This window comes from Eupeodes corollae, chromosome 2 (assembly GCF_945859685.1).
Source record: "Eupeodes corollae chromosome 2, idEupCoro1.1, whole genome shotgun sequence".
NCBI classification, from domain to species: Eukaryota; Metazoa; Arthropoda; class Insecta; order Diptera; family Syrphidae; genus Eupeodes; species Eupeodes corollae.
In genome coordinates this window covers 135,733,226-135,756,831 of record NC_079148.1, presented here as the reverse complement: position 1 = coordinate 135,756,831, position 23,606 = coordinate 135,733,226, and the positions used below count along the sequence as shown (strand labels likewise).

Genomic DNA, 23,606 nt, shown 5'->3' with positions numbered 1-23,606 from the left:
TTTCAAATTTTTACCTTAAATCTGTGATAGTTAAAAGAAACTAAAAATAAGTCAAAATTAATCTATTAAAAGGGTTGATGTAAACGTAGCTTTAACAAGAAAATACCATCAAACAATTGGATAAAACATTTTGGACAGCGTCATATTATTCTGACCAAAAATTCTCTATTTAACAGGATGGGAATCTCAGACTGACATTTTGTTTTGCCTACAAGCTAACTGCGCACTAAATGTGAGAAAGTGTGCGTGAAATGATGCAAAAACCAAACACATTCTCGCATTCAGTGTTCCGGCCCATCAAAATGCTTAATTTTAGTCATCAGTGACATCTAAATGCTTCATTTTGGCCGTCGTTCAAAAACGAAACAATCCGGATCAACAGAATCTGAAGTGCTGACATGGTCTTAAATTGGAAGATTTGTATAGCTTTTTAATTTCAATCCAAATAAATGTTGTAAATGTATATTAAATAAAATAAGATTGACCAAATACATACGAATTTAATGATTTATTAGTGGTGTATTTTGTTTAATTAAATTATTTGCGAACGCAACATGCGCTGTAACTGGTTAAGTATGATTGGAAATGGGCAAAAGTGTAACTCAATACTTTGTAAAACAGCGAAACAGACAATTTTTTCAGGTGTAGTTTGCGTAGAGCATTTTTTTGGCGACGCACGGTGGGGCAGAATGACCTAAAACGTGGCATCAAATCAACGGTTAGAGCTAGAAGGTTGAAATTTTGCAAGCAGAAGATATTTTTAGATCAGTGTAAATTTAAAGAAATTTAATAAATTAAGTACAAACTCAAAACAAAGAAATGTTTGCAATGTATCTATAATTAAAAATCATCGCTGTCATCTTCACTGTAATCCTCATCACAATCGAACTCAAAAACAGTGTTCGATTCATCGACATTTGGAGGTTTAAGCAAACAGAGGGCTTCTTTGGGTAAAGATTGGATTTTTTTTTGCAGTTTTTGCTTGGAAGTAATAATTGGATCCGAGCTCAGTATAAAGAAATTAAATATATCTTCGTTCGTTTTTTCACGGCTGGATTTTCTTGAGAAGTTCTCACGGAAATTTTTGAAATCTGTGTTTCGTGCTTCCTGCGCTTCCTCTGAAAGTTGTCCGTGGGCAAAAGTGCAGATGATATAATTTCTGGGCCATGAATAAAATATTTATGTAGAGTTGGAGCCGTACGATACCAGTGATATTAATTGACGAAGTACTTCGCTGTGTCAAACGCAAATTCCCTGTACTTTTTAACATCAATCTCATATCCACTGGAAAGTTCAGGGTTTTGAAAAAACCGCCTAGTTGTGTTGCCGTCATTTGTGTTACCAAATCCCGGCTTTGGTTTATCTACAATTAAGCCACAACGTGTTCTCGGAACTCCCTTTGAATTCGAGCCTTATTTTATTATTGATGCTGTGATAGTTGTGCTGCAACTAATACCGCCAAAGCATCTTCTCCCGTCATAAAACTTCTCTCGTTCGACTGCGATTTTTCAGCCCGAATGGGGCTTACACTCACTTCTTTTAAAAGCTCGTAAATTCATAACTGAGGACACCAAGAGGTACAGAATCTTTCAGGTCGCAGGTTTTTTCCCTTTTCGATCGTTGGGAAGAATTTTCAAACTCTACTTATGGACACGTATATTAAAACTGATCACAAAACTTGGGTGAAAATGTCGATTACTTGATCCATTGAATGAGTTGTGCATGAATTCAGAACGATTTTAAGACGATTTACTTGCAAACAAAATATTTTTGCCGTTCATTAACAAAAATTTATTAGAATTCAATACAAAAATTGCGCTCGCAACCTTAACTTAATGGTTCTTCGAACGCATCTTTGATACAATAATTTGAGGTTAATTATGAAATTTAAAGAATTTTGGAGTGATTACTCTAAATAAGTGAATTAAGTATAATAAACTGATGTTGAACATGCTTTTTTCAAGACAAAAATGTACATTGGTTCCCTAACAACAAAATGACTGCAAAATTAAAGCTTAAAACTGACTTTTTCATCGAAAAAAGTAAAAAGAAAAACCTGAAAAAACTTATTAACCTCCCCATTTTGTTTATGCTTTGCAAAGTGCTGTTAGCCCACGGCATCGTTTTTTTTTTTAGTTTGTTTTCACATCTATTCATGGACTAATTGTCAAAATTACAAATACAATAATGTAAACAAACGGCTTTTGGAGAGTGAAACGTACGATAGATTCCGATCTTGGTTAATGGAGTATTTTCTGACTTAAGGCCCAACTATAATAGACTTAACCGAGCGTAAGCCAGCTTAAGGGAACGAACCAATACGCAGCCTTATATGTCACTAACCATAATAGACGTTCTGCCCAGTTTCGTTAAATTTCGCTAACTTTCGCGCAATTACGCAAGAGCCATTTAAATGGCTCGAGCTTAAGCAAATGTCAAATTTTCTTAAGTTACTTCAATCCTGTATAGATATTTTTTGTTTTGACGATAACTTCTGATAACTTTTCGATCGGTTTTGACATTAGCTTATTTTCGGTAAAGTCTATCATAGTTGGGCCATTAAGGCTCAACTTCAATAGACTTAATCGAGCTTAAGCCTTATATGTCACTAACCATAATAGACGTTCTGCTCAGTTTCGTTAAATTTCGCTAACTTTCGGGCAATTACGCAAGAGCCATTTTAATAGCTCGCAAATGTCAAATCAGGCATTTGCTTAAGTTACTTGAATCCATTATGGCTAAATCACAAACGCGCTTCAGCTTAGGCTTCGTCTGCGTTACGGTGGGCTTGCTTCGAGGTTGCTTTGAATGACATTTATATTATTTCATCCCTCCAAATAGCAAATATTTTGTTTGTTGACATTTTTTTATTTTAAAGCAAATGTTCAGATAATTGAACTAGAACTTTCGTTTGGAGTCACATTACGTTACATTACGTTCTTTTCCTTACGATTGTCAAACGAAACGTGAGGTCGAAGCTCCATTGTGATAGCATGCATTGAATTTCTATGGCTGAACTCGTAAACGTCAGGCGAAGCCGAAGCTGAAGCGTGTTTGTGTTTCAGCCATTATGGTTACTTTTTGTTTTGACGATAACTTCTGATAACTTTTCGTTTGGCTTTGACATTAGCTTACTTTCGGTTAAGTCTATTATAGTTGGGCTTTTACGCATTATAGTTCTGTTTGTTTTGCATTTTTTTTTAAACTAAAGTGCACCTTCTACGAAATCTTTCACTGTAAACGAGCCCACATGCAAGTGAATTCTAAATTCGTCTGATATAATTCTGATTCACTTTTTGCTTTTTTTGTTTTTGAAGTCTTAAAAAACGCAACCGACGCGCGCCGTCTGTCGTCACATTCGCATCAAATACAAATATTTATTTTTACAGTCGTTATACAAACGCACTAGACTCGCGTTGCGTGTTTATTTTAGAAAAGAAACATCTTTTCTGCAACATTTGTGTTTTTAGCACCATATCTATGAATGCATGGGTATTGCACCAAGCACCCTGCATTTTATAGGTAATAAAATTCATATTATAGGGATTTAAAAATAGGGGAATAAGACTGCCGCTGCTTGCTCTATTCTGAATTCTGAAACTTGTGGAGGACCTAAGGTTCCCGCAGAATCCATAGCAAGAAATATTAACAAAAACAACTACAAAAAAAAGTGTCCAAAGAAACTGTTCTTCACTGAAAACGAATACCATAAGTTGGAAAACTGATGCTGGCTTGTCTTCAATAAGAATATTATAGGAACGCGAACAAAAAGAAAAAAACAAGTAAAGTAACACGTTAGTTGTCTGTGTCTTGTTTGGCTCCAAAGAAGTAAAATATTCTACGTTATTATAGCATGGGGGCCAACGACCGACCGACCGTAGACCAAAGACCGAAGATTAAACACGGCTATGGATATGAATGCATCTTCGTTCTTGTATCTCTAACGTCTCTAATTTGAATCAGATTATTATTACCACTTTTATTGTGTGGTATTCTAATGGTGTGCTTTTGGTTTGGCATGACTTCTTGACTACTCTGGGTGCTCTTTAGATGAATGTCAGAGATAGACACTACGAGAGTGTAGACTATTCTATAAATGTGCTTCGCTAATCAATGAGGAAAACATTTAATGGAGTTTATGTACAATATTTAATTTCTGAGGTTAATGCTAAAAATGTGTGAATAGCTTAGGTATATATTAAGTTTTATGTTATGATCACATCACGCATATTAAGATTAACAACTGTTTCTTGGTTCGTTGGACGTAGGTTAGGTACATAAATTTATAGGAACCTATAGAATTACACTTTACCTTAAGTATGGGCGTGCATATTTAGAAGTGTTAACGGATATTATCTGTCATTTTGATTATGAATTGTGGCGGATTAGTGATCCACGCTTATTCATTGCACCGAACCTACACTAATCAACCTTCACAAAAGTTCGTATAGTAACTTCCTATAAAAGAATGAAAAACAAAAATAACAAACATATTATTAAATTAAGCTTCTTCATCTAATGACCCTTCATTAATAAACTATTTAATAGCTATCGAGAAAAACTGAAGGAAAAAAGAAATCGGAAAGAAAGAAAGAAACATTTCCATAAAAGGCTTTAGATTTAGGGTCATCGCGCAATTATCACAGATATTAGATAAAATATATTTTATTTGAATAATGACGACACGCTTTATTAAGACCTTAATCTGACTTTAATGTATATTGTCTAGAGCATAGAGATATGCAGGCAGGTATCTATAAAGTCCTACAAATAGCTTGACAAGAAAAAAAATAACGTGGAATTTTTCTTAATATTTATTTTAATGGGGAGTTGGATTTACCTGATGGCAGTTAACATATCTACATGTGGCGTCGCTCGTCGTAACTCTGTGGTGATCTTGGTGAGATACAATAAAAGTGCTTAATATAAATTGGGCTTTAAATTTTCAAAAGATATTGGAATGAATAAACAAATTGACATTAATGAGTTAAGGCTTGAAAAAAAGAACAATATTCAGAGGATGTCCGTCCATATTACAGAATGCCAGATAATAATTTAAGACAGAAAACAAGATTTTTACTCCGAGAAATAAAATGTTTCTTGCTTATAGTTATAAGTGTAAGTCAAGAAAAGAGTATGGACGTTATACGTGTTATAGAACCAAGCTTCTTAACAATCTTTATCAAAATGGGGCTATGCAAACGTCATAAGTCAACTAAAAGTCAAGTCAGCCATATTGCTTGATTCTTTTTTAATAACACATGTAGCCTATTCATACATACATATTTCGTTCTGCTCAGTTTCGTTAAGTTTCGATTAGTTTTGTGAAATTAATCAAAAGTCAATGAAATGACTTTGAATTCAAAGAAACGTCAAACTTAAATTTTTTTTAACTCAAATAATTACCTATAGTTTAACTATTTTGAACTACTTTACTATTTTCTCAGCTGTCAACTAATCCATAAAAGGAGATGTTATACAAAATTCGGTCGTTTTTCTTTACCACATTTCCATCTGAATTCACAATAGACATTTTTTATCTATTTCTTTATTTGTATATGGTTTTGATGAATTTTTGAAATAAACTCAAATGTTGACTTTTAATCCCACATAGGTATTAAATATTTGACATTTGCTTAGGTTTGTTTGTTTTAACTATAACTTTCAACGATTTTGACATTAGATTGAGTTTTGTTTTTATTAACCAAATGTCAGTTTAATTACATAAGTGATATACACTTGGGAGAGTTACCGCAACACTTAGTTATGTAAGGTTATCTTGATTTCATAGCACTTCTTCAGTGATACCTCGCAAATAAATAGTTAACCAATGCCACAAAATCTGTCAACTTTTCAATGCTGACGGTGTACATGTGTATTCAAAACACTTAAACTGTCAAAATATTCAACACCAAGCCTTAACAACAAACCCAAAGATTAAAAATCAAAATCCTTAACCTTATTAGTTCAACATTTCTTGAAATCCAATATGTCATGCTGGTGGCTGCCATCATATTGTTACCCTTTTAGAATGTTCCTATAATGCATTGTTATTTCCGTTTTATAAGCGGATTATAAGTTTATTTTTTTTAAAAACATTATTTGTTCATTAATAAAGCTGACGATGAAGAAAAAAAAAATAACCTTTCATTGTTGGCTGTCAGTAGAACATCAGCCACACCCGAAGTATAAACTGACACTTTATTGCAACAAAACAGTGTGTAAAACACACCTTATATTTTGTTGCATGCGCATGCTCAATGAATTAATCTTTGGGAAAATCTTTATTTATTCGTTGTCCAATTATTATGTTTTTGTCTGCAAACCTCCAAACCTATCAAGAGGCTGTGTTCTTTTTTTTTTGTTTAATGAAAAGAAAAATTCTGTTTTTTGTGTCTACTTCTTATTACTTCATATGAAATATGATATTTTTGAAACCTCATTTGTATTATGCCTTATCCGATGTTGTATAAGATCAACCCTAATGACGTAATAATTCTTTTCCGAAACGTCATTTTTTGTCAAATCGTTTTATTCATCGCCGCCGCCACAGTTATAATATATACATAGGTATAAAGGATTGCTTAAAAGTTGTGTTTGATTTGTTTTTGGTTACGAATTCTTGAGGAATTCTTGGATTGAATTTGAATCAGGCAAAAGACAAAGCGGGTTTCTTAGTCACGTTCTCTAAGAAGAATTCGATACCAGCTGACATGAGCAATAGATATTATTCTAAAGTTCTTTTAAATTAAGAAAAAAAGAAAATTACGAGCACAACATCACTATCGTGAATTTGTATGCAATGCACTTAGAATATTTTTGTATTCTCCAAGAGAAGTGTTTCATCTTTAACGTGTAATAATAGCTATATAAGAAGACAGGACCACACACAAATAAGGAAAAGTCCATGGAATGTGTCTCCAATAATATCTTTGCATGACAAAAAAAAAACAAAAAAAGAAGAATTTGCAAAAGTCTAAAACTTTTGCACAAAAATATTAATCGATCGCAACGTAGACGTAGACAGAAAGAGGATCAGCCAGCTATGAGAATGTGTTTCTGTTTTTGCACGACTACGATGATCAGTGAATCGGACAGATCCTAGCGTGAAAAGTCACAATAATTTATTGCTGTCGCTGCGTAGCCATGAAGGAATGCATTTTACAGTCAACGAAATTGTCATAGACTCAGTTTATAATGTCAATGAGTTTGTTTTATTTGTCAAATACGTATTCATTTTAGTGCAAAAGTTATAAATTGACATATGGTCTTACGTGACACAACATTTTTCCTGCCAAATAACTCCTTTAAACAAATCACAAGGCAAAAAGCTACGTGTATTCTATATCTGTTTAAATGAAAAATTGTGACATTTGTCATCATTTGCAATCTTATCCATTGCCAAATGGAGAGTTTGTAGAGTTTTGGATTGGTAATGGAAGGAAGAACGATTCAAACAGATCTAATTCATTCGGAAGTGTTGAATTTTATTTCAAAATTATCATTTAAACTGTTAAGCAAGTGTTTATATTAGTGCAAAAGTTGAAAATCGACATATGTCGATTGTATATTGTATCTGATTAAATAAAAATTGTGAGATTTGTCATAATTTGCAATCTTATAAATTGTCAAATGGAATATTTGTAGAGTTTTGCATTGGTAAAGGGAGGAACAACGATTCAAACAGATCTAATTCATTCGGCTTCGTCATTGGAGCCAGACTTAGGCAAAAAGTCTTGATACGCATCAAAGCTAAGTTCGGCAACATTAGCCTGATATGCGCGCACGCCCCCACAGAAGAGAAGGATGACAGCACCATAGATATGTTCTTCGGGGTCTTAGGCAAAACATATAAGCAGTGTCCTAGCTACGATATTAAAATTGTCCTGGGTGATTTTAATGCCAAGAAGGGAAAACATCTTTGGTTTAATAATTGCGATCGATGCCAGACACGCTTCCAGCATCATGGAGGTACGAACTTTTCGAAGAGCTAACATCGACTCGGACCACTACCTCGTTGTAGCCACGGTAGGACGAGGACGAGAGCTGCTCATAAGCAGAAGAGGCGAGAGGAACGCCGACTTCTCAGAAGGAAAAAGAGAGGGCATGAGAAGCGTGCGGTCGAATATGTTGAGAGGTTTAAAAGCAGGAATGCAGTTAGAAGGCTGCAAAGACGAAAGTGGAAACATCATAGTGGAACCGAAGTCAATGCTGAGGATATGGAAGGACCACTTCTGCAGTGTACAACGGCGGCGACGAACTGAATTTCGGTGCCAGGCAGGATGATCCATTCAACATAGACGAAGAAAGCCAACAATCCCGTCCTCCCGACTTAGACGAAGTAAAGATTGTCGTATCTAAGCTGAAGTCTAATAAAACCGCTGGAGCGGATGGCTTGAATGCCGAGCTCTTTAAAGTAGCTGGAGATAAGTTGGTTGGGAGCATGCACCAACTTATCTGTAAGATATGAATGGAACCTCAGTATTGTTTGCCCGATCCTGAAAAAAGGAGACCCTCTAAACTGCACCAACTATAGAGGAATCAGTCTACTTAACATCGCCTATAAAATCTTCTCTGCTATAATATGTGAACGTCTTAAGCCCATCGTCAACAACCTGATAGGTCCTTATCAGTGTGGTTTTTGACCAGGAAAGCCCACAGTTGATCAAATAATCACATTACGGCAGATCCTGGAAAAAACCCAAGAACACCAAATCGACACTCACCATCTTTTCATCGATTTCAAGGCCGCATATGACAGCATCTATTGGAAACAACTTAACAGAACCTTTCGATGTCAAAAGAGGTTTTAGAAAAGCTAATGCGCTGTCATGTGATTTGTTTAACATCGTGCTTGAAAGAATAGTGCAGGGCTCACACGTCAACACTAGAGGCACTATCTTTCAAAAGTCTGTCCAATTACTGGCATATGCTGATGACATTGACATAATCGAATGAAAGCAGCTTGGGTCGGTTCGGGAGAAAAGGGAAGTGGAGGAGAAGATGGAACGACGAGCTATACGGTCTGTACATTGACGTAGACTTAGCCAGAAGGGTAAAAGTCCAATGACTACGATGGCTGGGTCACGTAGAGCGCATAGAAACTAATGCTCCGGCCCGGAAAGTCTTCGAATTCACACCCACAGGACAGCACAGTAGAGGAAGACCACGCACCAGGTGGCGCGCACAAGTGGAAAGTGATCTCACCAAACTTGGAGCGCGAAACTGGAGACATCTAGCAAGGGACGGAGCTAGATGGAGAAGTTTGTTGGGTGATTCCCTAGTTCAAACAGGACTGTAGCGCCACCTTAAGTAAGTACGTAATTCATTCGGAGGTGTTTAATTTTATTTCAAAATTGTGCAGTTGTAAAATTCTTTTAGAAGACCAATCGCAATGTTCAAAAGGTCAGCGTTGGGCAAACTATCATACTATTGGATCAAAATAATTTCTCCTACACGATTGGTTTTGCCAACTTTACTCTTGTAAAGGAGTCCGATCTCAAAAGCTTGGCGTTTCACCTTTTTACCAAACTGTGAATGCAAAATGTTTATCATTTTTTCGTTATTGAAGCACGCATCGTCCATTTTTAGTAATGGCAAGGTTTTTTATTTGTCAAATGTCAAAAGATGATAGCTTCAAAAGTGACAGCTGTCATAAATAGAGATATTTATTCGTTCGGAGTTCGGAGCCATTTCAATGGATCTGGATAAGTATTGGGAAAGTTAAAGAAATGTCACGAAAATGTTGCACGGTCGCCTAAGCTGACATAAGATCATAAGGCTGGGAGAGTTTCCAAATTATGGGCCTAGGATTTTAACAATTTTAACAAGTTTCACTTTTTTTTGCAAGCCGCTTAAAAGCGTCATAATATAGCCTTAAGAAACCTACAAGTTGATTAATTAGTCCGCCAATTTAGTACTTGTTTATTCCTGAAATCCACTTTCCCAATCAACTAGTTCAGTAATCAAGGTCAACAAAAAAAGAAACACATGTGCTTCTCGCTAAACTGAGTCAAGATCAACACAAAATAAAGTATGACCACAGCCTAGGTATAAAAAACCACAAGCCTTGTGCAAAATTTAAATTCAAAATGACTCTGTTGTGCCTACCCTACATTTCTCAAATTAAAGCCCCATTCATATAATCGACGACGACGCGACGTGTCGTATACCAGTAGCACTCGTTTATTCGAATGGTTTATTTATTTTTAATGAACGAAACCGAACGGTTTGGGCGGATGAAGTAGTAAATTTCGCTGATGGCAATTCCGGATGCCACCTTCACCTTTCAATTTGCTGAGAATCAAGTATCGAATTCAACAGATTGAAGAAATAATGATAATTTATTAGAATCAATGTGTCAAATTAATGTCATCGACGCGCGCAAAATCAATCGCACGTCATCATTGCCGGCGCGACACAACAAGACCAACAGCCAACAGTCAATGCCATTTATGGCTGTTCTCCTCCCAGTTCCCAATACGACTCGACTGGTTAAGGCAAATCGTGATGATATCCATTAATTGACTGCTGGCGATGGCGTCTATGGCTCAACGCTACAAGCTATACCTCTACGAGTATGTTATGTACAACAGTCAGAATCCAACACGATCTCTAATGATCAATGAAAGACGCTAAGAGCTAAGAGGCTTATATTATTATCATTATCCCGCTACTGCCATTTTCTTCACACGTTTTTGTACACCATGTATATATTCGAAGGTATAGCATATGCCAGATTGTCTACCTACTGATCATACCGGTGATAGATTGATCAGTTCGTCGATCATTCATCATTTGAATAACGAAAATTATTCCAATGTGCGCAGCTGGAGAGGATTTCCAGCTCTGAAGCAACCATGCGATCGATAGCAGGTCGAAGTCGTCATCGTCGGCGGCGTTCGCGGTGGCGATCGAATACAGCGAAGTTGATTGCGCAATCGACTTTTTTGCAGATGCAGATTGCCTGCCTGCTGTGGCAGGTTTCGGTGATCGTTTGCGTTTTCGCGATTTCGCAACGTAACGCTTTGCTCCGTTCAGGCGCTCACAATAAAGATTTACTTGAAATTTGCGTTTTCGAACGTACCTACCGACTGCAGAGGCGTATATCATTTATGTGTTTATTGTTTTTAGCTAGATTAAAGAAAATGTGTTTCCGTCTTGATTTTTATGGGCAATCAAGTGATCCTCGAGTTCAGTTCAGTTGAGTTCAGTTTAGCGATCGCAAACTGTGTCATCTTGCTGGCCATAAAATTGATTTGAAGTGGTTTCCACCACCAGAATAGATCTTTGATTTATGTTAATTTGATCAGCTGAGGCGTGAATGGAAATAGGACAACTTTTTAATAGCGAGGCGCTGAGGCTCTCAAGATCGTATAAAGACGATCATGTCTCGTGTAAAGTCACACGATCAGATTTCTCCAAATTGCCTGTCATCGATTCAAGGATAATTACTCGAGCATTAAACCTCGTTTCTGTAAACGATCCACACAGAGTTCTTTTATCAGAGTTAAGTGATCACCTTGTTGTGCCCATTAGAATCTCTGGCTGCCAGCCATTCAGCCACGAGAGAATAGCTGTATGCTCGAGGAGACTATCCAATATCCGCTGAAACGATCTTCCCTCTGCATTGACAAGAGCTATTCTTGCAGTTTGAGTTCTGTTTTACTTGTATCGTAGTTCGCTGATGTCTTTTCCATGATGATGGTGATGGAGGGAAAATTTACAGCAAATGAGTAATCTGAGACTTTGGCACGAACGTTATTTAATGGATGCAGACAGACAGACAGACGTTTGGTTATGTAAGCGTCAGGACTTATTGTTTGGTTGTTCTAAGTCTCGCTGCATCTCGATGGATTCTCGTATTTACGCACAAGGCTAAACCGCAACTATGAACGGGTACTTGTGGTTTTTTGTAACCTAGGACGAGAGAGTTCGCCCGTCATCGTCGTGATGCCTATTCAATTGTTTCCGGGATGACTTTATGGTTAGCTTGTTTTGGGATCTTATCAAGATTGAAATGAGCTAACAGAAAAAAGTGATGAGGGTACCTAGACCTACATAGGTACTTCAATATCATGGTAAGAAGACTCCTCTTACCATAAGTTCTTGATGGTCTTTTGTTAGGATTCTATATTATGTATTGTTGATGTTTTTTTGTGCGGTTTCTGTGGGCTGATCGTTGATTGAGTTGCGGAATGGCATTCAATGAATTTGAATATTGTTCTCGATGAATAATGAAAGAAGAAATTGCATGTTAGAAAATGGTAATAGGTCTTAAGGAGAATGTACCAGCTCCGAGGTGAATTTGAGTGGGTGGTATTTGGTTTTGAGGGGCGTTTTACTATTATGTACTTGAAATCTGTTTGCAGCAATGATTAGGATGGAAATTTACATTTGCAGAAAGGAGGCGTTCAAAAATGCAAATAACATTAAAATTAACATTGAGGTCAAGTTTTTATTGAATTGAAAAGCTACCATTATTTTTGAAGTAGGACGGAATGCTTTGTATAAAAAAAAACTCCTTAAAAAAGGGAACACGCTTCGAATTTAATGATTTGGAACGTTAATGGCTGAAACACAAAAAATATTCAGCTTCGTCTGCGTTACGATGAGCCTTCTTTGAGGTTGCTTTGAATGACATTTCTATAACAAGCAATAAGAATCCCTCCAAAAGCAAAAGTATTTTGCTTGTTGACTTTTTTTACAACTGGTGAGCTGTCAGACAAAGCAAATGTTTAGAAAATTTGAACTAAAGCTTCCGTTTTGAGTCATATTACGTAACGTTAAGTTCTTTTCCTTACGATTGTCAAATGAAACGTGAGGTCGAAGCTTGATTGTGATAGCATGCATTGAACTCCTATGGCTGAACTCGTAAACGTCAGGCGAAACCGAAGCTGAAGCGTGTTTCTGTTTCAGCCATAATGGTAGCGCGATGTTTTCTATGTTTTTGGTTTTTCACCTTTGATTAATGTTGAAGATCTTAAGGAGAATGTACCAGCTTCGAGGTGAATTTGAGTGGGTGGTATTTGGTTTTAAGGGGCGTTTTACTATTATATATATATTTGAAATCTGTTTGCAGCAATGATTAGGATGGAAATTTGCATTTGCAGAAAGGAAGCGTTCAAGAATGCAAATAACATTAATTTTAACATTGATGTCAAGTTTTTATTGAATTGAAGAGCTACCATTATTGTTGAAGTAGGACGGAATGCTTAGTATAAAAAACTCCTTAAAAAGGGAAAACGCTTCGAATTTTATGATTTGGAACGTTAATGGCTGAAGCACAAACACGATTCAGCTACGTCTGCGTTACGATGAGCCTTCTTCGATTTTGCTTTGAATGACATTTCTATAATTAACAATGGGAATCCCTCCAAAAGCAAAAGTATTTTGCTTGTTGACTTTTTTTTACAGCTGTTGAGCTGTCAGACAAAGCAAATGTTTAGAAAATTTGAACTAAAGCTTCCGTTTTGAGTCATATTACGTAACGTTAAGTTCTTTTCCTTAAGATTGTCAAATGAAACGTGAGGTCGAAGCTTGATTGTGATAGCATGCATTGAACTCCTATGGCTGAACTCGTAAACGTCAGGCGAAACCGAAGCTGAAGCGTGTTTCTGTTTCAGCCATAATGGTAGCGCGATGTTTTCTATGTTTTTGGTTTTTCACCTTTGATTAATGTTGAAGATCTTAAGGAGAATGTACCAGCTTCGAGGTGAATTTGAGTGGGTGGTATTTGGTTTTAAGGGGCGTTTTACTATTATATATATATTTGAAATCTGTTTGCAGCAATGATTAGGATGGAAATTTGCATTTGCAGTAAGGAGGCGTTCAAGAATGCAAATAACATTAAAATAACCATTGAGGTCAAGTTTTTATTGAAGTGAAGAGCTACCATTATTGTTGAAGTAGGACGGAATGCTTAGTATAAAAAAACTCCTTAAAAAAGGGAAAACTCTTCGAATTTAATGATTTCGAACTTTAATGGCTGAAACACAAACACGATTCAGCTTCGTCTATGTTACGATGGGCCTGCTTCGAGGTTGCTTTGAATGAAACTTCTATAATTAACAATGGGAATCCCTCCAAAAGCAAAAGTATTTTGTTTGTTGACTTTTTGAGCTGTCAGACAAAGCAAATGATCAGCAAATTTGAATTAGAGCTTCCGTTTGGAGTCACATTACGTAACATTACGTTCTTTTTCTTACGATTGTCAAATGAAACGTGAGGTCGAAGCTTCATTGTGATAGAATGTATTGAATTCCTATGGCTGAACTCGTAAACGTCAGGTGAAGTCGAAGCTGAATCGTGTTTGTGTTTCAGCCATAATGGTAGCGCGATGTTTTCTATGTTTTTGGTTTTTCACCTTTGATTAATGTTGAAGATCTTAAGGAGAATGTGCCAGCTTCGAGGTGAATTTGAGTGGGTGGTATTTGGTTTTGAGGGGCGTTTTAATATTATATACTTGAAATCTGTTTGAAGCAATGATTAGGATGGAAATTTGCATTTGCAGAAAGGAGGCGTTCAAGAATGCAAATAACATTAAAATTAACATTGAGGTCAAGTTTTTATAAAATGGAAGAGCTACCATTATTGTTGAAGTAGGACGGAATGCTTAGTATAAAAAACTCCTTAAAAAAGGGAAAACGCTTCGAATTTAATGATTTCGAACTTAATGGCTGAAACAAAAACACGCTTCAGCTGCGGCTTTGTCGGCGTTACGATGGGCCTGCTTCGAGGTTGCTTTGAATGACACTTCTATAATAAACAATGGGAATCGCTCCATAAGCAAATGTATTTTGTTTGTTGACTTTTTGAGCTGTCAGACAAAGCAAATGTTCAGCAAATTTGAACTAGAGCTTCCGTTTGGAGTCACATTACGTAACATTACGTTCTTTTCCTTACGATTGTCAAATGAAACGTGAGGTCAAAGCTTCATTGTGATAGAATGTATTGAATTCCTTTTTCTGAACTCGTAAACGTCAGTCGAAGCCGAAGGTGAAGTGTTTTTGTGTTTCAGACATAATTGTGGTGCGATGTTTTCTATGTTCTTTGGTTTTTCACCTTTGTTTAATGTTGAAGGGATCGCTTGCCTTGTTTTACTTCGTATATGTAAGGAATTAATGTGAAATATTGATTTTCATTAAAAAATCCTAAGATTTTCAAAAAAAACGTAGAAAACATTGCACAAATTTGAATCACCAAAACAATTACATTAAATCAATAGTTCTACAATAAACACTTTATTATTTATGTTTTTAAAAGAGTGGTTTAAAATATTATCTGAAATGAGATAAATTTAGAAAAAAACATAGAAAACATCGCAATCATAGCAAAGTAAAATTTTAGCTGTGTGTCGTATAATATATAATATAAGATGATTGTGTACGTTTTCATAAAATGTACTTTAATAAATTAGGCACTATGTAGTAGCATATCCTCACACTAAAAACATAGAAAACGTTGTACTCAAAAATTGGGACTAGAAAAGCCGCAAATTATTGTGCAGAAGATTATTCAATATAATAAGTTCTTATTTATACCGAAGATTTCCTTTTTTTAAGTGGATTTAAGGGTGCAAAAGAAGGAAGTAAAAACATAGAATTTATTACACTACAAAAAGAAAAAGATCGCAAATTATTCATGTCATCCATATAATCACTCTGTGATAGCCAAGTGTTGTTTGGCTAGCTTAATAACCATTAAAATGATCCCTATAAAATGTTGGAATCAAATATACTCCGTCCATCACGACAAAATATCAAAATATAAACTCACCTTTCTAGGCCTTTGGGATCCAATCTTCCGTCAAAACCATTCTTGCGTGTAAAGAATCCTGTCCCGTATGGCCCCTCCGTCGTGGTGGTACTCGTTGTAGTTGTCATCATAGTCGTTGTTGATGTTGTTGGCGGAGGCAGTGTTACAAATTCTGGTTCAGCCTTTGGCAGCCAATCATTGCTGGCCAAGTCGTTTTCATTAATGTGTTCCACGTCACGCATTATATCATCTTTTCCGACTGCTGATGCCACCGTTCCAGGATGACCATATCCGTTGTTGTTGTAGGTTCTAAAATTGTTGATGTTGTATCGCGATTGCCAACTTGGATTAGATGGCGATAGTGAAGCGCCACCACCACTACCACCATTACCGCCACTGTTGCTGCTTCTTCTGCCTTCAAAATTCCTTCCCGTCCGATGGCTATTCCTGCGGTGTTGTTGGTGTTGTCTGTTTTCATCATAACTCAATCGTCTCAACCTTAACGGTCGGCCACCAATTGAGCCAGCATTGCCAACGCCACCACTAGCACCAACAGCACCACCACCGCCATCTATTGTCCGTGAACTATCACCGGTATCTAGTTTGGTCGTAGCCTTTAGCTTTGTTGACGTCGTCGTCGTGGCGTTCCTACTGTGCAACGCTGATTGTGATTTGCGATTATGAAGACTTCGCTGCTGCTGTTGTTGCAGAAGTTGATGCTGCTGCTGCTGTTGGTGCTGCTGTGGCAGCTGATAATGATTGTTGCTGATGCCGCGAGATCGTGTTGAAGCTGGTGGAGCATCTGATCGTGCGTCAAGGTGACTTGTCGATGAAATCACGATGCATATCGCTAGTGTGACTATTCCTAATAATTTATTCATATTCTTAAGTTAGATTTTGTTGTTCTTGTCGGTAGTGCAGTTAATTTTATTTAAATTTCTGTTTTTTTTGTGAAAATATAAAAATTATGAATTCAAGTTGGTTGTACTCTGATCACGCGGGGTTCAGCATTATTAAGGCTGCGGTATGGTCAGACTTGCCACTTGTATAAAATGTACTTCAACAATTATATTGACCATGTACCTCTCTCTTCTTTTTGTACGATCTGCAAAATATAAGAAAATCGAAAAAAAGAATTAAATTCAAATTAATATTTATTTTCCTTTTAAATTTTGTAGGACGTTCCATTCGGATCGACCTTCTAGCTCAACGAGGGCAGCCTGCCACAAATCAAAAACATTTCGACACAAAAGGTTGATGTAGCTTATAGCAAGAATATGAATGTTGGTTTAATGAAGCATGAAGAAGAACAACAGAGTGCAATGGCAACTGAAAATGATCTTCTTGAGGAACTGCGAAAGTTTGCAAATATACTAAGAGGAAGGTTTTTTGGGTTGGGTTGGAGTTGAAGCTTTGTCTCGGTTTTGGTTTCGGTTTCGGTTTATCGTGTAAATATTTTTTTGTTTTAGTTGTGTTTTAATTCTCTTGACTCGTTTCCGAGAATTGCTTCGGATTTTGCATTGTTTTTTTGTGAAGTTGCGGAAAACGATAACTAAATGATTTATAACAATCGTTTTTAGATGACTGTAAATTTTTAACTTGACCTTGGCAATAAATTATTTCAGGGCTGTGCTGTGTTCTGTTTTTATTTGCTTTCTTATGGTTCATCATTAAGGTCATTTTGTAGAGTATTTATTGTTGAATTAATGAAAGGAAAAACAATTCAGTTAACTTACAAATTCTGAAGAAAGAATGTTTAAACAATGACTTTTAAGCTTACGATTTTGTAATTTCATGACGCACGTCAAATGGCGTTCCACGTAATTTTCGCAGTCTTTATAACAAGTTTCAAACATGTTTGTTAGTAGGTTAATAGGAATGTGCCATTCGTAAGTATTAAATAATTTTATTATGCAATTAATTCAATTTGATGACAAAACGAGAAGTTATTTGTCATAAATTAAGAACATCAAAAAGATACCTCCATTAACGTTTTTATGAGGGTAACCCAAAAAAATGTTCGTATTTTTAAACCATAAAAAGGTTGGCATACAAATTATACTGGGGCCTGTCGTGGCGGATCGTTTTCAATTCGAAAACGATTCGCCGAAGCGAAAACAGTTCTTCCTATATTCCAGTGACTTGACACTTTTGGTTTGACATTTCGTCCTATATTCCAGTGATTTGTAACTTTTGGTTTGATAGCTTTCCACAAATATTGTTTTGTTTTGATTGAATTTGTGAAATTTGCCGTGATTTATTCCATAAGCAATATTGGGATGCGACCCACACTTATAACTTCCCATCCCGTCTGTCAATTTATCTTGCTTAAAAGTTTGTCTATATGTATCAATTTTTACCAAATATTTTCTGTGAAATAAAATAAGTTTGAATACAATAATCCACGAAATCGAACAGTGAATAACAAACACTTTCTCCTGTGAATGCGCCAAAAAAAGCTGTCGGATTTCAACTCGCCAACAAAAATTATGACATTTCAAATTCGCCTTCGAATTTTTTAATTGTTCGAAAGCGAAAACAATAATAATTGAAAAATGGCAAAGTCGATTCGCCGCGAATCCCATAATCAGTCCCCTGATAACTTTCTATTGTGAATCTAAAAGGGGACTCTAGTTATCATTGAAATGCAAGCCTGAAAAATCATTAAAATGTTTGAATTAGAGCTACAAACTTTATGCTAAACGTCTTTAAATAGCTCCAAGAACGTTTTTTAAAAAAAATGTAAGTCCTTAAAATGCGTTTTTCTATTTTCCCGGTTAAAACTCTCACTATCCTAAACAGCTGATTCTTTTTTGTCAACAAATTACATGAATCGTTTCAATGAATTGTGTTCAAATTTTACATAATTTCAGTGGAAGAAACTCAAATGATTGGTGTCAATGTTGAAAACCAATGGTAACCTTAGCAAATTGTCACTTAAAGAACTTCGATAAATATGCAGTCAATAATGATAGTTTGAGCTGTTTTCGATGGGTCTAAATTTGAAGCCAATACCAGTGTTTTATTGAAAAATGTTTAAATAGTACAGTAGGATTTTACATGAATAACAAAAATAATATCCGCAGCATGAAAGTTGAAGTAGAATCTTACTACAGATGGGTTTTTGACATTAATACGAGTCTCGAATGGATCTTATATGATTTGGTTCTGAAATGTTGGTAGGATTGATTGATTGCATTTGTATCTCGATGGCTGTGTTCGTTGAGTAGTTGTGCATTTGGAGTCATGTTTTCCATTGGAGAAAAAAAATCAATCAATGTTTTTGATTGCACAAGAAGGTTTAAAAATGATTAAGTTTGACAGCACTTTCTAAAATGCAAATGGTGTTTCTATGTTTCTCATGAAGTGGAAGTGAGATAGTTTGATTCGTTTTAAACAATTAAGAACTGAAAAGTTCAGTGCCATAAGAATATGCTACCTACTCCATAAGCAATTTTTTTTTTATTTGTTAAAAAAAAACAAATTTTTTGTACAAAAATATGCAAATAAATATCTGTAAAACCAACTTTAACACGCAGGTTTTTCTTTACAAATTTTGACTCAACTCCGATCAATCAATTTCAATTCGATTCAGGTATATAAAGAATTGAGGCGAGCTTCAATTTCGCTTCAACTTCAAGTTCGATCCAACACCACATGTTGATGAAGTAGTCTACGAACAAACTCCCTTCTTGAAGTTTTTATTTTATGTCAAAGCTGCTATTGTTAAATTAACTTTTTTTTTTATAGAATCTCAATTTCCTTATGTTTTCTTATCATTTCTTCTTTAAAATTGTTCATTTTATCAGTTTAAGTTAGTTTTTTTTCTGAAGCTAATTTTAACTTTAGATTTTCACAAAACTTTTCTTCTATTTGTGTTTTTCTTTATTATTATTCTGACAGATCTTCTTTCAGTTGTACCAACTTTTAAATACAAAAATCTGGCTACTGCCGATGGATTTGCTTGGAAATTTTCTACTATACTATTAATAGAATTCCAAAAAAAAACACGAGTAATATCCTTATTTAGTTTCATTAAATTGGGGCCAAAAAAAACAATTTTAAGTAGGTTTTAATTATTTATAAAAAGGTTTTTATGAACAATTTGATTAATTTGAAATAGTTTTTGAAGTTAATATCTAACTTTTTTTCAAGATATTCGGGCCGAAAAACAAATTTTAGTAGGTTTATATTTTGTAGACAAAAATTGTTCTTGCTACCGAATGTTGAAAACAGTATTTGTTATAAGATTTTATAATTCTTAAATTCAATATTTTCTTTTGTTTTCAAGATATTCTATTTGAAAATAAACACAAAATAAAGGACTTTATTCGCAGTCAACTGTCTTTTTTGAACGTAAATTTTGACCAAGGCAGCTAGTTTCTTTTTCAACTGTCAAAATTTCAGTCTTGAAACTTTTTTTTTCACTAACCTCTACCAGTTCATCGTACATAAACTATCAAAAACATTATTGCCTACAAAACATTCCCCCAGGCAAGCTACAAGCTTATCAAGATTTGTACAATTTATAGTAAAGAAGTAATATTTATTCCTTTTCCAATTTGACTAGGCCAACTTTTACACCAAACATTAAAAGGAATTGTGCTAAAAATAAATAAATCATTGATTAATAAAGTTCAGCATTCATTTGAATGAAAAAAAAACATGAGCAATTGTCATTTTGACATAAGAAGAGTTGACTTGATAGTTACCAGTCTAAATCTACTACTTAAATTTACCTATTCTTATTGTGAATTAATTTTGTATTATTCTGTTAACGACTTAATTTGTAACTTGTAACCCATTGTGAATCTTTTTTCGTCATTCTATTCTTTTAGAGAAATTTCGTTATTCATTGTAAAGGCCCTACTATAATAGACATAAGCAAACATAAGCTTATGTCAAAAACTCAATGAAAATTCACTTAAGTTTGTGAAATTACTGCGGATAGACATAATGCAATTTTGATCACGTATCTACATGTTAGATTTTACTTATGCGGCGAGCGACTGGGATCGCTCTTTCTTAAGTTTGCTTAAGTTAACGAAACTGAGAAAAATTCAACGAAATGGGGCTGGACTCCATTATGTTCACTCGTTAAAGCTCTGCCCTGGCTATCACGGCACAATAAAGTTGAGTTCAAGCCAAGAAGGGTCATAAAAAAGCATGTTTGATGTTTTAAAAGAGAAGACTAGAAACTTTAAATAAAAACATATTAAAACTACAATTTTTTGACAGCTGGCCCATCAGATACTAGGAACTTGCATTACTTTCAAGTATTTAATGTCACCTGAACCTTCCTTCCCAATGCTTGCTAGGATTTCATGTAGGTTTCATTTTTTGTAAGAAAAATTATCAGCTGGCAAATAAAGCAAATATCAAAAACCTCATTCTTCGTTAAAATAAAATTATTCCCAATGTTATGCAAACATAAATTCTTTCGATACATCTTGATGTTATTATTTGCGTAGCGAAACTATTTTCAAGTCAAAATCTCTGTTCCTTTTTGAGATTATATTATTATACTATATGTAAGAGCTGTCAGACTTCCACATTTATGTCAAAAAATTGACATTTCAATTTGAAAAATCGTACAATAACTTCCAATGTGAAAATAATAAAAATCCTTTAAATGCATTACCAAAGTTTTTCATCAAACTCCCGTCAAATAAAATTCTTGTTATATTATTATTGAATAATAGTTCTCATATTGAATACCTCGCTATTTTGACAGCTGCCACTCGAACAATACTCAATTCAAGAACGCATTAAAAATGCTTGCTTTAGCAATTCGTAGTTTTACCAGTTAAATTTTCTAACCATTTGATGTGATGTGCCATTCGGGTAAAATTATTCTACATTTTGAATGATATACCTCCTTCCTCTTAACGATCAAATAAACATCTATTGATTTATATTTAAAAGTACTAGTTTTTTGTCAATGTCAAAATAAAAACTACTTCTGGTAAACCCCATATTTGAACTTTCACTTCAATTCATAAAACTGCATAAGCAATCACTTTGAAGCTGTAGAAATTAGTTGTAAAATATCATATCTTCTACTCGCATAAATCATCAAAACATCAAAATCAATCTTATTACAATTTTCTATGATTTTCCTCTCAAACCAAATCTAATCTCACGACTTTTTTTATTATCATAATATAATCTTATATGTATAGAAACTTATTCTTGAAGTTGTACGTCAGCACTTTTAATAGTCAATGAAAAATATCAACTTTCTTTTCTATCAATCATGCTGTCATTTAAGAATACCTTTATAGTGTATAGTTAAGGCCACAGTTACATTATGTTCGATTCTCCATGTTGCAGTGTTGACTATGATCTACTTTCATCCCAAAAAAGGTGTTAATCCAATGAAATATCATTCTTCTTTTCTGTGTCCACAAATGGTGTGAAATTGTACATTGAACATTTATTAAACTCGCACCAACCGCTTGTTCTCATCTTGGTGTAAAGTGTAAAAACTAAAAAATGACTTTTCAAAAAAAAAAAAACACACATGAAAACATGAATTATTCATAAGGCCCCCATATCATCACATGGGCCAGATGTCATGTGTATTTAAAGATTATATCAATAAATACCAGAGTATCCATCTGGATTTTATTTTTTTTTTGTTCATTTCGGTTTCCATTCCCCCCTGCCAACGAAATATTTAACTTGACAAACGTTTAGCTTCTTGTTAATAAAATAATTTCTCATAGATAAAAAAAAATAATAATTTCTGTAAGAAAAAAGAAAAGATCGAAATCATCGAGCCATAAATAACTGTAAATATTTACTTGAGTTGAATATTTATTATTTATGATGAATGAATCCATTATTCATGGAAATCTATTGCTCAAGCTCAAGAAGCGCCATCTTGTGACTTTTTCAATTTTCTTCAGAATTTCTCAAGATCAAGACTGCTTCGATATTGATGTATGTTATATGAAAAATAGAAAGGCCACAGAAGAAAATAAAAACAAAACTTTCCGCAATTGCTTCCACATGTGTGTCTAGATCTGGCTGATGCTGATCTTGATCATGATCATGATTGCAATTCGCAACAACGATCAATCGATACCATGAATCACATTCTAACTCTAAAATAATGACAGTTAGATAATTTTCCTCAACGATTTTTCATTGGAAAAAAATATGAGAAAACGAATCTATAGACAAAAATTGCCTTCCACGATCTCTGTATAAATTGTCTGCAATACAAATTAATGACAATGTGACATCATTCGTTCAATTAATTCTAGACAAATATTGCTTCATATGTCTTCGTTCAGTAAAAAAACAAAAACAGAAACGAAAACAAAAACAAAGTCAATATGACAGCGATGATGGGGTCACGGGTTCAACAATTGGAGATCAAAATGGCTTCTTCAATTACTTCAACAGCGATAACTAATGTTTTCATTAACTTATGTAAGTCACAATTTATTTTATTTCTATGATTGATAATTTGGAAAATGCCAAAGTGTCATCGTCCATTCGATCAATTTAAACGAGAATGTGACAACTCAGAATAACCAGCTTCAATTATTGTATTTTCCAATTACGACTATTGTGAATAATTAAAATACCTTTTGTCTTGTTTCATTTAAAATTTATCGCTTTTACATTGTATTTTGTATATTCAAATGTCACGATGTGAATGTTGATCTATTTGCTTTTAGTTCCAAGTTTCAACACAATGCACTATCACAACAAGATATGGGAAATGGCTTTTTAATTCAATACAAAATTAACACATTTTATACGCCGTCATATACGAGTATAATAAATGGTGGTAATGTTGAGCATATTTCAAGACAGACATTTCCACCCACGTTTTA

The 23,606-nt window shown here is 34.7% G+C and overlaps 1 protein-coding gene across 1 annotated transcript in view; it reads right to left on the bottom strand.

Moving 5' to 3' along the window:
* Window positions 1–23,606, bottom strand: part of LOC129947132 (uncharacterized) — a 61,026-nt gene that overhangs the window by 14,415 nt on the left and 23,005 nt on the right. Inside the window, exon 2 of the mRNA XM_056057573.1 lies at window positions 15,778–16,861. Within this exon, the coding sequence (XP_055913548.1) occupies window positions 15,778–16,637 (860 nt within the window). The 5' untranslated portion in view covers window positions 16,638–16,861. The remainder of the gene's footprint in view (window positions 1–15,777; window positions 16,862–23,606) is intronic.